The 14968-nt window shown below is 38.8% G+C and overlaps 1 protein-coding gene across 1 annotated transcript; it reads left to right on the forward strand.

The window, feature by feature from the left end:
- Positions 1 to 1029: 1029 nt before the first annotated feature.
- LOC144714141 (Vps51/Vps67 family (components of vesicular transport) protein) lies at positions 1030 to 14659 on the forward strand. Its single transcript, XM_078588833.1, has 20 exons — positions 1030 to 1310; positions 2187 to 2326; positions 2623 to 2677; positions 2752 to 2859; positions 3593 to 3691; positions 3770 to 3847; positions 5387 to 5464; positions 5791 to 5949; positions 6594 to 6694; positions 6810 to 6877; positions 8189 to 8262; positions 9678 to 9744; positions 10135 to 10250; positions 10945 to 11211; positions 11302 to 11418; positions 12495 to 12566; positions 12654 to 12704; positions 12966 to 13190; positions 13618 to 13794; positions 14275 to 14659. The coding sequence occupies exons 1-20, from the start codon at positions 1107 to 1109 to the stop codon at positions 14386 to 14388; spliced, it is 2370 nt and encodes a 789-aa protein (XP_078444959.1). The 5' UTR covers positions 1030 to 1106; the 3' UTR covers positions 14389 to 14659.
- Positions 14660 to 14968: the final 309 nt, after the last annotated feature.

A 14968-nucleotide genomic window follows, 5' to 3' on the forward strand; every position in this document is an offset into this window, starting at 1 on the left:
CACGCCCGCGGGCGCGCGGAGCCCAGCCCGGCGTACGGCTGAGCGGTAGAGCGGGCGCGCGCGCACGGAGCGGCGGCCCTGAGGCGGTGTGACGACATTACCTCAGCGCAAGGCGCCTCGTCTCGTTCCTTGTAACACCCCTCGTCTTCCCCCATGTAATCCACGATGTATTCTTGATGATATCAATGCAATGACCCCATTCACTGACGGTGCCTAGCACCAACCACTCCTCTAACCCCTTCTATGTGATCTTAAGCAATCCCAAGAGCTTCCGCTGCAAGAGATCAAGGCTGCTCAGTGTTCTGCCCAAGCACTGAGGCCGACACACGCCAATTCCGAGCCAAGAGTCCTAGCTCGAGATTTGACCGTGTGACACATATACAAACATAAATAAATAAACAAAAGGAAAATCTCTCAAGAAAACCTTCCTCAAATGTCTACAAATTTTCTGAGCAGTACTGGGCATAGAGAAATATATGAAAAGTCCAAGGGGAATTTGTCAAAAGACATTTCTTGAATGGCTTGAGCTTCATTTAGGGTTCGGCGGCCATCATCCGTCACGTCACACCTCACGGTGAAGGATGATGGACGGTGACAGAATTAGGCGCCCATGACAGTGACGGTGACGGATTACGACCTGGTCGTGACGGCATTGGACGGCAGACGTGACGTGACGGCCATAATGGATTTTTAACTGTGACAGATTTTTAAGTCTTTAAAAATCACCAAAAAGGGTTAATAACCGCGTCAGATTTAAACTCTCTGACGGCTAAGATTTTGCCACGCGGCGTCACTAGATCGATGTCTTGGCATTTTGCAGAAAAGTCCCTGCATCAATTCACGTGCTAAATGACGATCATTAAAAAGAATTGGAAATGTGCCCCTCTGATTCTCTCTCCTCCACAAGGCTCCCTCCTGTCAACGAGAACGTGGCAACGAGGGACGCGTGACGCAATCATGGCAGATTTTTCCAACACCCGTCATCCGTCCCGTCATCTGCTCGATATTGGGAGGAAAATACTGGGCAAAGAAGCTTGAATTGGGGAAGATTTAGTGAGTAGTATCGAGCTCGCGATCAGGCGGAGTAGTGGCGGAGAGGAAGAAGGATGACGACGACGACGGCGATGGCCACGGAGATTGCTCCTCCGATGGACGAGAAGGCGAAGCGGACGCGCGATCTCTTGGCCAGTTTCTACGCGACAGAGGCTTCTGCGGCGAACAGAGCCGTTCCCGTCTCGCCCAGCGGAATCGCCACCCTGGATTCCATCAATTCCTCTTCTTTTCAGCCCGATCTCTACATGGATCTGCTGGTAATGCCGGATCCGAGTTTCTGCTTCCAATTCGTCGATTTTCTCTCGTTTGCAGTGGAATTTCCCGTCATGGGTAGACTTTAATTGTTGGATCTCTTCGTGGGTGTTGCGAATTTTTCCGTATTGGGGATTTTTTTCATCCGCACTGTTCTACGGCTCAACTTCTCTCGTCAATGTCCGCAGGCCAATTTGTTTCGTTTGGAGTAGAATTTCTCGGCATGGGTAGATTTGAATAGTTGATTTTTTTCGTGGGTAGTGCGATTCTCACTGTGTTTCTGACCTTCTTCCATCGGCGCCGTTCTAGTACTCAACTTTTTCTCTCTCCTCAATGTCCGCTGGCCAATTTTTTTCGTCAGGAGTAGAATTTATCGTCATGTGTCGATCTGCATTGCTGCATTTTTACGTGGGTATTACGGATTTCACCGTGTTGCTGATTTTTTTTTTCCCATTCTCATCATTCATTCTCCGATTAACTTTTTCTCTCCCTGGTCAATGTTCGTCGGCTAAATTTCTTCCGTTTGGAGTAGAATTTCTCGTCATGGGTAGACTTGCATTGTTGGAATTGTATACGGGGGCTGTGGATCTCACCGGGTTTGCTGACTTTTTTCATCCGCAATATTCCTTCTCTATTTAAATACGAATCTGGAGCTCATCATTGTAATGTTAGACTCTCTCGGTAGCTTTAACTACTCGTGACTCTGTGCCTTCCCGGTTGTTTAAAAGAAGGTCAGAGTGAGAATATAGAAATGGAGGATAAAAGAAGACACAGGAGATGTGAGATGAAATATGAAACAGGATATTAAAAAACTTGCTTCTGGTTGTGGGATTGTTGAACTGCAGTTTCGCTGAAATATTGTTGTTTTGTTTCATTTGCAGATCCGAAAGATGAATTTAGAGAGTCTTCTTCATAAGCACGTTGAGATGGCGGCTGAAATAAAAAATCTTGATACAGATCTTCAGATGCTGGTGTATGAGAACTACAACAAGTTTATATCTGCAACGGATACAATAAAGAGGTATCCTCATGGACTAGCTCTTTTCCATCACTCTTATGCCATATTATTATACTTAGTGATCCCTCACTTTGCTTTCTAAATATGGATGGCTCCTCAACTTTCTGGTGCAATTTTTGCACTCTTACATATCATGATGTTTTTCATCTCTAATTAACTGAGTGATTTTCCCACAAAATTATTACAAGATACGTAGATAAAACTTACTCTTTCTGTTTCAAGTTGATCTCGGAGGTTTCTTAGATGAAGCGTAAAAAAAGTTAAAGATTAATTACAGAAGGCTGCGTCATGAAATGTAGGATGAAAAACAATATTTTGGGAATGGAGACAAATATGGAACAGCTTCTTGAAAAGGTTGGTGTGCTCAAACTTGTGATTAACTTTTTCGGTTATGTTGATCTATCTGCGCTCATTTATTACTTTTACAGATTGTATCCGTACAGTCAAAAAGTGATGGAGTGAACTCATCGCTTTTTGCCAAACGAGAAAAGATCGAGAAACTGCATCGAACTGGGAACTTCCTCCGTAAAATCCAGGTATTGCCTTGTCTTTATTTTATGCTCCAAGAACTCTTATATTTAAAAAGTGGCCATAGGGGTTGTATTAAATTTTCAACTTTTTTTGATAGTCAATCATTTCCAGACACATCTTATATCCGTATTTATCTTACCTTATGAGGACCTTGTATTAAAAGTCTTTAAAGAATTTTTTTTTGCTTTTCAAAGAAAAAAGTCTTTAAAATTTTTGAAAGAACTCATCTTTATTTGTGGAGAATTTTTTCCCTATTTCCATGATTTGTTGAAGCAGTAAATAGTGAAATCATGAGAAAATAAGCTTGGAATGAACATCCCAAATCGAGAGATCAAGAAATTTACAAATCGTACTTTAGTATAATGTCAAGTGCTTGAAGCTGAAACGTCTAATGTGCATGAACTTCATTTTAGGTGACACATTGGCAATGTAAGTTTTCTAGCATGGATTAGGAAAAATACAATAAATTATGCTAAACCATCACATTAATTTTCTCAAAGCATTAACATATCTAATGAATTATAATCATGTATATTGTGGTTATGTGAAATTCCCGACTAGTGTCTGGTTTATACCATTCATTTCAAACCACAACCAGGACAGAATTTTTTTCACTGTTTGCATCACACAGCACCAAGGAGAGGAAACTGTGCATATTCTTACATTCGTCCTTTTTGGTGCATCTGTCTTAACCTTTTTCAGGATGAATAATGTTACGGAATACCTTAAATTATGCAGTTCATATATGATCTTCCCGGGAGGCTTCAGAAGTGCATAGAGTCAGAAGCATATGCCGATGCTGTTCGTTTTTTTATTGGAGCAAAGCCTATATTTGAGGTTTGATTTTGTTTTTTATCATCATTTTGTCTCAAAAACTCTTCAACTGATGTGTTATCTCTGTGTTTCATAATCTAGGCTTATGGTGTTTCATCTTTCCAAGAGTGTAAATTATCATCTGAAGAGAAAATGAAGGTGGTCGTTAGTAATCTTAAGGTAACCTTCGCTTCCCATGTCTGGAAGTCTGTTCAGACGTTTTCATGTTGATTTCTTCCAGCTGCTTGAATTTTGTCCTCCATGCAAAGAAAAGTGACCTTTGGCCGTTGATTGAAGACAAAGGTATTCATATTGTCAGCTTTGCTGGAGCTGTGGGCTTGGGCCCGGACCCAGGCCTGGAGTGGGCCTGAGACTAGGCCCGGGCCCTGCCCAAGTTGAAATGACTTAGTTCACAGAAAGAGGTCACTTAAACAGTGAAATAAAAGATACAAAAAGGGGCTCTGTTTTACAGAATTTAGTGGCTTGTATTCAGGGATGGTTCTATCCTAAATGAATAAATATCTGGAAAGTCTTTTGAATTTCTAGCTAGTATCTCTGCAAGAAAATTGAAAACGGGGGGAGAGAAACTGATTGAATCCTTGATAGCAACCTTAGTGCAATCGTTACAGCCTTTGTCGCATAGTTGATCATGGATATGAACCCCCACCTCTTAGTAGGCTGAGTATTATGATTTTGTTTCCCTTTAAATAGGGCAGTCCTCCCTATTATGATTTTGTTTCCCTTTGAAACACAAAGTTGCCATTCCCCTTGCCTCTCCTCTGACCAGGTCCCATCGTCCCCCTGCGATCCTCTATTCCGGTGATCGTCTCTCTGGGTCTTCTGCTGGTTCTTCCTTTGAATCGATGTTCCCCTACCTCTCTAGATCTAGGACTCCCTCCTCTCCCTGTTTCTCACATTAGTCCTCCAACAGGGATCGATTCCCATTCAGGATCAGTCAAAGATTCCCATTAGATAGGATCCTGACCAGGATGTTATCATATAACCTTCTGGTATGGGTCTGTATGCTTTGGATGGGAATCTTAAAATATCTATGCTGTCATTAGGAAGAAATTGAACTGGTATTTGGTATCTTGCTTTCCTTTGTATCTTTGGAAATATTTTATCGGTGCTGGCTTTCAACAAATGTTTTTCAATGGTTCTTCTTTGTCAGGTGCCATTATATGGTTAATTTTCATGTGAAAGGTTTTTGCATGTGCATTATGCACATTAAAAGAGACTTTTATGTCAACTTTGTTGACAATTATTTCGAAGCAACATTTCATGAATTTTCTTTGCTTTTGCTACAGTCAGAGACTTAAATAATCAGGGTTCGCTCATGAACAATTCAAATTCAAAGTAATTTTTATTTGGTAGTGTCCTTATTCTGGAGGCTGCAATAGGAATTTCTCAGACTTGGGATATAACATATGCTTTTGAGGACACAGGCTTCTGCAAGAGGCCTCTGCACGGCCATCTCTTGCGTCTCCTTTCTAGGGCTTAATTTAGCATTTCAAATGATCTCTACATCTCTTTCTATTTTATGCCTGATATTCCAGTCAGCCTAAAGGTGGACATTCCTTATTTCGTCTATAATTGTATGTTTCAGGGGTCACTTATATCTGATTTATTTCATTTTCTTGTAATTTTCTGAGTTGATGTATTACTGTGGTATCTAATGATATTTTAATTAGCATATTGACCCCTGATTGTCTTTCTCAGGCCAAGTTGTTCTTAGATACTGAGCCGATTGAAGCGAGGGCACAGGCTGTTGTACTTCTCAAACAGTTGAACTTCCCTGTTGGTACTTCTTTCTTTTACCATCCCCGTGGTGTTGAAAGTGTGACTAAGCATTGATATATCCTTACTATTTACTTTCCTCGAGACTCTTTCAATTTATTCGTCTGGAGCTGACATCAATTTTTTGTCGAGGAAAACAGTTGGTTTTGCCTCTTGATTGCAGTAAAGTTTATTCATCATTTGATACAAAATTTTAGGCTTTTCAGAAGATAATCTCTTATAGATTCTTTGGATCTTAATAATAATTCATAACTTATTATTTTTGAAATTAATCAAATGCCAATGGGCATTTTCACCAATCTCACGTCTCTTATTGTGTTTTGAAGGTGGAGAGTCTTCAGAAGAAAATGCTTGATAATTTGGAAGAGTTCCTAGTCGAGTTCCTCAAGGAACCAAAAATGGAGGGAACCGACAATGCAAACTCGGACGATATAAAGTCTCCGGAATCTCTTTCTGATTCGGCACATCTTAATGCATCTAATAAGGTACCGCATTTGAAATGCCATTTTTTAGGCTCAATGAAGTTGACCTGTTTTCTATTTTCTTTACTGCACGAGGCATTTGTTGTTCATGATTAGAAATATGTCTTGCATGGCTGTTTTACCAGGTGCAAGTCAAGGTTGGGGCTTCTTTATTTTTTCCTAGGTATCTCTCATTGTAAGCTATGCCAGTAGTATTGTCATTCGGTTGTGTTGGAAAACGATACCTGTGGAAAGGGTAATTAAATCAATGTATGGTTCATCTGACACAAAAAGGCAACTCAATCACACTACATTTTTCTGAAGAAATTGAAATTTGTCCATACGACTTAATCTATATTAGCCTCTGCATGGAATTTACTCTTAAAAGCATTATGACATTCTCCTGTAGTTTCTGGGACAATTTCTTTATATGAAAAAATAGGTTGAGAAAATATCCAGTGCGTGTGAAAGTATCAGTGCCATTTCATGTAAATGTATAAGAATATAAATGATGCTTTTTGTTGAACCTCTAACTCATGCTTCTATGCTTGTTTTGATTATACACTTTGTACGATCATATTTTCACATTATAGTCTTTGCGATTCCCTTGAAAAATATGTTCTTTTTTGTGAGAAATTCTCTTACTTTCATCACAATTTTTATTGAAGGTTTCCATTGCTGGCTTTTCCAAGACTGTCAATGCTTATCGCATAATATTTCCGGACTCTGAAAGGCGTCTCATAGAGCTTATCCAGGACTGGTTTACAAGGTAACTTTCCAAAGCTCTGGGCAAAAACGGTAGAAGAATATGATTCATCTATATTTTATGTTTCTTATTCAAAGAAGTCGTTTCTGTGTATAACTGTTTACTTGTATAATTGAAGACGCCATGACACCATTCGGCAGCAGACTACTGGAAAACTATCGTCAGAATCTCTAGTCTTGATTTTGCGTAAGAACTTTCTTTTACTGATTTTTATCCGTACATTTATCTTTTCTTGCATTCATGCTGTTTTCAGCGATTCAGTGGATTCTCTTGCTTGATGCTGCTCCATTAACTATAATTCTGCCTTTTAATTTCTCACTTTTTGTAGAACTAGTAAATTTATATTTAACTGTTAAATCATCGTCCTGGAGAAGGGGTGAAGGAGACGAAGCAAAACTTTGCCATCACTTCAGGCCAGATGATTTTTCAAAGTCCTATGATGTTATACGTCATTATTGTGCCTGTAAAAGTCTATGCACTGACCGATTAGGGGCATGACACTTTCTCTTAGAGACTGTTTCTAATTTCAGGATCCTACAAAGTTGAATAGACTTTCTTTCAAATAGATTCTATCAATAATCAATAATCTTGCGGCACTATTTTCGCTTCATTTTCTTGTTTTTATTGCTGTTAACATGCATATATATATATATAAGATATATATCATGGAGGACTCTAATTGTAGTCACGAGGGGATGAAATTTTATTTTCTTAAAATTTTAAAAATAATTTCTTACTATGAAAATTTTGATATCATTTTTTGATCAATTGAATAACAAAACATGCCACATCTTAAAATTCCTTCTGAAAGTATCTCTTCTTGAGGTCATTTCCTCTTATGAAGTAGTCGTGTGGAATGTTGAGAAAGTCCCAACTAGGACTTATCCTATGAAGAGGTGCCAAAGTAGTGACTCACGTGCGGTTTCGCTTGTGAGAGTTTAATGCGTAATGGTGGGAAGAGCTACGGCTATAAATAAGAGTGATCGTTATGTAGAACGCACTTTTTGGATTTTCGTACAAGCAAGGTTTTCGGAGCTCCAGGCGGGAGATTCTTTTGCTCAGATCTCAGAGGGAGAAGCTGATTCGGCTGATCCTAACTCTGGAAGGAGGCGTCAATCTGATCATCCTATTATACTATTCTATTTTTCTACTCTGCATCCATGCCTAATTCTCTGTATGGTTGTGTGAACATTTCAACTTTTGGATATCTCTCTAAGTCTGCATTTCCTGGAATATAGGACGATTCGTTGAAGTATTTTCAGTAACCTCTCAAATGTTGGGCTTGATATTGTAAAATATCTTTATAACGCTACTTTTTCTTGGTGCGTTCCTTTTATGGCCGAGGAAATGATATGATGTGGTTTGGTTAACTTTCTGGACTTGTAGGCACCAACTCTCTCGCTGTATCATTCTTTTTATTCCTGTATATATTTTACTTGTTCATCAAAAGGTTTAGGGTATAATCTCTTTGTCGGTCCTTTTGCCCTTTGTTTGCAGGAGATATTTGGTCTGATGTCTCAATTATGGATGAAGTATTACCAGACGCGGCCCTTCCTGCTATCTGTTTAGAGGTCTTGAGACTATTTATAGAGGAGCCTTATGACTCTTTTACCGGGTTTTTTGATTATATTTTACAATTTCAACGACGGCCATGATATGATGTGCTTGCATGTCAATCCTCATTTATTATTTTATCCTTGCTCCTCTCTCTCACCTCCTCTCTTATTTTCTTTCCATCTTTTTGGGAATTCCATCATTCCAACCCACAGTTTTCTCGTTCTGACTGCCCATAATCTCTGAAACAGTAATTTTTCAAGCACTTCTCCAAATGAGCCTTAAGAGAAATGTCTTTGGGAGATGTTTCTCGAGGGGCTAATCGTCATTATTGTTTTAATTGAAAGTTTTTTATTCATTATTAAAATCTGCGAGATAGTCCTTTTTTACCTTATTTATTGTTTTCCATTTAGTTATAAGTGAGCCAAGTTCTATAAGTGGCTCACCTCTCCCTTTCCGTCCCGCTCTGTTTCCCACAAGTCATTTATTCTCTTGCATGAGAATAACTGACTCTAGTGAGCCTTGTGTATAACATGTGCTGCCAGATGTTCTCTCATGTGGAAAATAAGTGACTTGGGTATTATTGGGCTTTGACATGCCAATGTGTAAAGACCCAGTATTTAAACTGGGCAACCCTAATGAACCCTTAGGATGTTTTCTCCAAACCCTAATTCGCTCTTAGGTGTTTGGTGGCGCTGGAGGCGTCTGCTCATCACATCTTTGGATGATTGTTGACATCATCCTATTTCTTAATTCTACTTTAATGTGTTATTTCTACTCTCTACTTCTACCTGAGTGAACTGGGTAGAATCGAGGAGAATCGAGTTGATGGAGGTTGATACTGTCAAGTATCTAGTAGGACATTTCAGCAATGTATTTTCTTGAACAATATCCAAAATATTGGAATTCAAACGAAAGTTAAGAGTGTCCTTTGGAATTCCAAATGTCCATGAATTCCAAAGGACTCAAGACGAAAAAGGAACCAGAATAGGAAAGAGATATGGAGATGGCAGTTGAGAAGAATGGGGTGATTCTCCTTCCTTCATGTCGCAAGCCTCTCCTGCTCCCCTGTGTTTATAACATTTGGATCGCACGTGCCACGTTTTCTGCTTGTGTCATTGGTTCCAATGCTTTCCTCTTACTTCGCCATCAGCAGAAGAAAAGGACTTGCCCCTAGGCTTCTCAAATGTCTTCATCTGTAATGACGTTTATAGACTCTTAATAAATCTTTGATGCTTGGATTTATCACAGATTCCAGGTTATCTTCCCTTTTTTCTTCAAAAAGAGTCTTAGATGCTCTAATATCTGTTCTCATATCCATGGTGATGTATCAGAATATTTTTTAAAATGTTGACCTCATCGACGCATGATATGTCATATGCTGAAAAATATCAAGGAAAGCTTACCTCCACTCAATTTATCATCTGCTTAGGCCACGAGAGGTGTTATCGAACTATACATCGCCAATTCATTTTCCTCTCTTCTTCACCATGTTTCAGGTAATCCTCTGATTTCTGTTCGGTGGATTGTTTACTCTCTTTGTTATCTCTATCTTATCTGGAAGGGCCAGTGATAAATATTATGGTCCTAAACTACTCACATTCAAGTTAATTGATAAAATGTCTTCAACTGGAAATCTATCCGCCTCTGGGCAGTCAGATTTCTGAAATAGTAAAAAACAATTGGTGAATTTGAAGGAGAAAATTGATGTTCTTTGATGAAATATTCAAATGACAAAGAGTGGATCGTATTTTAAAATACTATAATTCCAACTTTTCTTCATTAGATTTATATAAAGAAAATTTCCGGTTGGTTTAGAAACGTTTTCTATCATCTGGAATATAGTACTTCTCTGATCTAAATTATTTTTAAATTGTTTTGCTCATTAGACGCATTATCTGGGGGGCAAACATCACCAAAGAAAGTGGAAGGACAACAGACACTCCGGGCTGTTTTGGATTGCAGTAGAAAGGCAATAATACAGGGAAGTGTGGATTACCTTCTGGTAAGTCAGACCTAACAACCTCTCTCTAGGACTTCATTATTTCTCTCTCCATTTTATTATTTTCATTTTTATTTTGAAGAACCGACTCTGTTTGATCTGGCGTTTCTAGTTTTGTCTAGGTAGAGGTGTTTAATCAATAAGTTCGTATCCTCTTATGTGGTTATGGTATCTTTCATTTAAGTCTAGGGTCTCCAAGGAATCACATTCTTGTTTATAAGTTTTCTCATAAGAAATATCTAATATATGAGAAAAAACTCTGGGGGAAGCTGCTTCTCGTTCTTACCACTCAAAAATTCATTGGATTTATATTCATTTAATAACTTTGCTTTTCCTGCAAAACATTTTATCCCAGCTATGCATCTATTTGAGATCAGGTCTTTTCATCGATACTGTTGTTCATGATATTTCCTCGTTCATCAATATCCTTGTGCTCCAATTTTAGTCTAGTCATACCAATTATAGTTTCCTAGATATACGAAGTAAATAAGATCTTCCTTAATTGGTGCGTGAGGGTTTCAATAATGTTATGAGACAGAAGAGAGGCAAAAGGAAGAGAAAGAGATCCGATATTGGGGAAACTCTTAAATTCTCGAAATTCTAGTACGGGTTAATGTAGTTGTGACTAATGGGGCTACCGATCCGTTCTCTTAGGAAAAACATTGTAACTTGCTATGATTTTTTCTTGCTGATTTAGGATTTTCGCCACTTTCTCGACAATGGTACATTAGAGATTGTGACAAAAATGAGAGATTTGATCGTCGACTGGGTGCAAGAAGGGTTCCAAAACTTCTTCAAGTCTTTGAATCGTCATTTCTTCTTGCTTTGTGGAAGAGACGGCTCAAAACATCAACTGAATGCCACAGATGGGTTTCGGCCCGAGAAAGTTCAAACTGGGCTCGTTCTTGTCCTGGCCCAGCTTTCTGTCTTCGTAGAGCAAATTGCTATCCCGAGAATAACCGAGGCAAGGGATACATTCTCTATTTGATTTCCTATTCCTGGTTTTCATTTGTAATTAGAAAAATTCTCTCTTTGTGATGGTCTTTTATCTCAGGAAATTGCTGCCTCTTTCTCTGGAGGTAGTCTTAGAGGCTATGAATATGGGCCTGCATTTGTACCTGGAGAGATCTGCAGACTTTTTCGTTCTGCTAGCTCGAGCTTCTTGCTAATCGTAAGAAATAGATTTTTAAGAAATCTCCTTTTCCTTTTTTTTTTTTCAGAAAATATTCCTAGGTAATTCTTATGAGTTAAAGTGCCTTTGATGTTTTTCCATTTTAAATTTGTAGTCGTCTTGTGTTGGCCATAATCTAACTCTTCCATCTTGCTCATCTTCTTCTAATCATCGTGCTTCTATTGAGTGCATAGCGTTTTTACTAAACCACATTTGAGATCTCCTTTCGCAGATTTTTAATTAAACTATTTGATAACGCTCATTTCCTTCTAATCTTCATGACATTTCATGTCAGATTGATCACCGATTTGGGGTGATCTTCCGTTTTAGTTTAAAAAAAATCATGAAATTTTGGGAGTGCACAGTTTTTTAGGAAATCACTTTGGAAATCCCTTTTTCGGTTTCTTTTGCTTTTAGCGGAAACCATTAAATTGGACGATTTTCAGATTTTAGTTGGCTATAATAGTATGATAAACATCTCCTAAGAACATATCAAACAAGGTGGAGAAGAGCTGATAACACCACACGTGCGGACTGACCCACACATGTGAGAATTTGAATAAATGGCGGGAAAGATGTGGCGCTGAAGCTGGCGGGGAAGAGGTTATAAATAAGAGGAGGAGCCTGACAAGCAGGGATAGAGAAGAAACTCCAAGAAAAGCTCCCGGAGATCCTCCGTGTTGGGGACCTGCCGATCCGGCCGTCCCGTTCATCGTCGTCATTAACCTGTCACATCATAGATATGTTTTGTACGTCTATCTTTACGTCATTGTGCCTCCATCTCTATTCTCTGTTGGATTCTTTCAATCCCTCTGCTCTCCTATATCAAGACTGGTGGTATTCTTGTCGAATTGTGGAATTATCACGGAACTGAGCCTTCATTGTTGAAATTTTCAAAGGATCGACATTCCCAATTGTTAGATCTATCGGAGTTCTAACATAGTACCTTTGATCTTCATCCATTTAAAGCCAGTAGTTTCTCCTTTTTACACATCTAACTCTTTCATCACGCTCGTTTTCTTTTTTCAAAAAAAAATTTCCCACATTTTCTTCTAATCATCTAGTGATTTTTCTAGTATATTACCATGAGAAGTCAGAAAATTTCTGCTCTGCTAAAGAAGAGGTTTATGGCCCCCAATTGGATTAAGGTGAGGTTTTTTATATATTTGAAAATTCACCAAATCCCGAAGAAGTAATCAATATTGTTATTGACAATTTTGTTGAAATTTGGACAGCACAAAGAACCAAGAGAAGTTCACATGTTCGTCGATTTGCTTCTGCACGAGGTGAGCGTTGCCCATTCAAAATCAGTATGATCTATTGGAATTAGAGTTGAAGGTCCAGGAAGATGTCCAATTGTCATTTTATCATCGTTATCTTGCCATCTCCTAGTCTTCGTCTCGCTATTCGCCTTATACCGGAATCAATTAGGATGACGAATTCGTCATTATCCGCACCCAAATTGGAATGTATTTGTCCAAGTTTGGTGTTGTGCTGTTTATTAATTTTTTTAATCATTTACGGATTTCTCTTATTTTCCAAAATAGCTACATGAGGTGGGGGTTGAAGTTAGACAGATTTTGCCTTATGGCCTGGGCCAACGACATAGGAGGACAGAGAGTACCGGGAGCACCACTTCTTCTCGTAGCAATCCTCTGCGTGAAGTCAACCGCTCAAACACCCAACGCGCGAGAAGTCAACTCCTAGAGAGCCATCTTGCCAAGTTATTTGAGCAAAAAATGGAGATATTCACGAAGATTGAGCACACGGAGGTACATAAATCCTTTTTATGTCGTGAAAATACCCATTATTCATTTTTACTACGCTTTACTACGCTTCTATTAGTCTTGAAGGCGTACGAGGCTTTCACTTGGCTTTTATTAGGTTTTACTAGGCTTTTATTAGCTTTGCCTTGAGAAGAATTCAAATTTCCCCTGTACTATGCGCCACGGTTTTTTTTATGAATGAATCTCTAATATTCTACCCTCAGATGGTAAATATTGGTTCGTAAGCTCTTTATAGTTGCACAAATAATTACGCTTTTGCATGTCGGTCAAACCTCAATTTTAGTGGCAATTAATTCCCGTCTAATATTCTAATAGACTACGCTTAGATGATGAATATATCTAGGTAGGCTCCTTTTATTGACGGACAGTATCCAAGTGGGAATTAATTCACGATTGACTGAACATTTTTCAGGAGTCCATTGTGTCGACAATCGTGAAGCTAGCCCTGAAGAGCATACAAGAGCTGGTCCAGCTGCAAACATTCAACAGGAGTGGGTACCAACAAATCCAGCTGGACATGGAATTTCTAAAGTCCTCTTTTAAGGACATGGTGCATGACGAGGCTGTCATCGATTTCTTGCTAAAGGAGGTAATAAACACACACAATATGCGTATCCCTCAATTAATAGTACATGTTAATATTTTGATAACAAGAAACTTATATATATCGTTTTAAGGCTTTTGTTTTTGGCCAAAGTGAGGATTTTCTGTTGAACTTGATAGAAATGATTTTTGGGGTTCGTGGGCAACAATAAACTTGGGAAATCAAAATTGATAGAAATAAGATCTTTCATTAATTTTTCCTTGATGATTCCTATTCCTTCAAAAAAGGTTACTTAACCTTAATGATAATTGAGTTTATGTCTTATCCTCATCAACTGCCATCTGAAAAAAGCCTGAATTAAATCCCCACCTGAAAAATCTCCCATTCTATTGACACTCTGCAGAAAGATGTTGCTTTTTTCTAGGAAATGAAAAAAATGATAGGCCAAATATGTTCAAAGATGAAAGGAAATATTACATATTTCTGTATTCTGGGGATTTTCTGATTTTTGTGGATTATGTGCAGGTAAATAATGCTGCCCACGAGAGATGTCTTGATCCAGTACCTCTGGAGCCGGCGATCATTGACAAGCTTATTCAGTCTAAGTTGGCCAAAAACAGGATCCCTCCTACCCTCTGAAAATAGGCTCTCACTTTTATCTCTCTCTCTCTCTCTCTCCCCCTATCTATCTATCTATCTCTCCTATCTTTCTATCTATCAATCTCTCTCTCATGTCTGTCTATCTATCCATCTCTCTCTCTCTCTCTCTCCCCCCCTCTGCCTCCCTTGTCTCTCTTAGAATCTCATCATACTTGGTCCCATTTTCCTACTTTGCCTTATTCCACCCTTTGTGTAACCACACTACTTCCTCATTTTATCCCTTTTATTGCCACCAAAATATTGCCCTCTATCTTCTCTGTTCGCTTTTCTCCCCTCACAATGCTCTCATTTTCCTACTTTGCCTTATTTTGTTCCTTCACATTTAGGTCTATTTTTGCCCTCTTTCTACATGTTCTTTGGAGGGCCTGGGCCCATACGTTTTTAAATCTCAACCCAGGCAAAGTAGTCCTTTCAAAACTCTGTATGAACAATGTAATTGCCATAATTCATGTCCCTCCATGAAATCATTTGACATTAGCATCCACTCCAAAATACCACTGGGTTTGGACCAGAGACTTCATTTGATCATATCAGAGGGCCTCTAACATTCGAGAGAAAT

Source organism: Wolffia australiana, chromosome 17 (genome assembly GCF_029677425.1).
Source record: "Wolffia australiana isolate 7733 chromosome 17, ASM2967742v1".
Classification (NCBI taxonomy): domain Eukaryota; kingdom Viridiplantae; phylum Streptophyta; class Magnoliopsida; order Alismatales; family Araceae; genus Wolffia; species Wolffia australiana.

Coding starts and splice junctions, on each gene's coding strand:
- LOC144714141 (XM_078588833.1), top strand. CDS start 1,107: ATGACGACGACGACGGCGATGGCCACGGAGATTGCTCCTCCGATGGAC. Junction 3,692..3,769: donor GAGCAAAGCCTATATTTGAG/GTTTGATTTTGT, acceptor TTCATAATCTAG/GCTTATGGTGTTTCATCTTT. Junction 6,695..6,809: donor ATCCAGGACTGGTTTACAAG/GTAACTTTCCAA, acceptor GTATAATTGAAG/ACGCCATGACACCATTCGGC.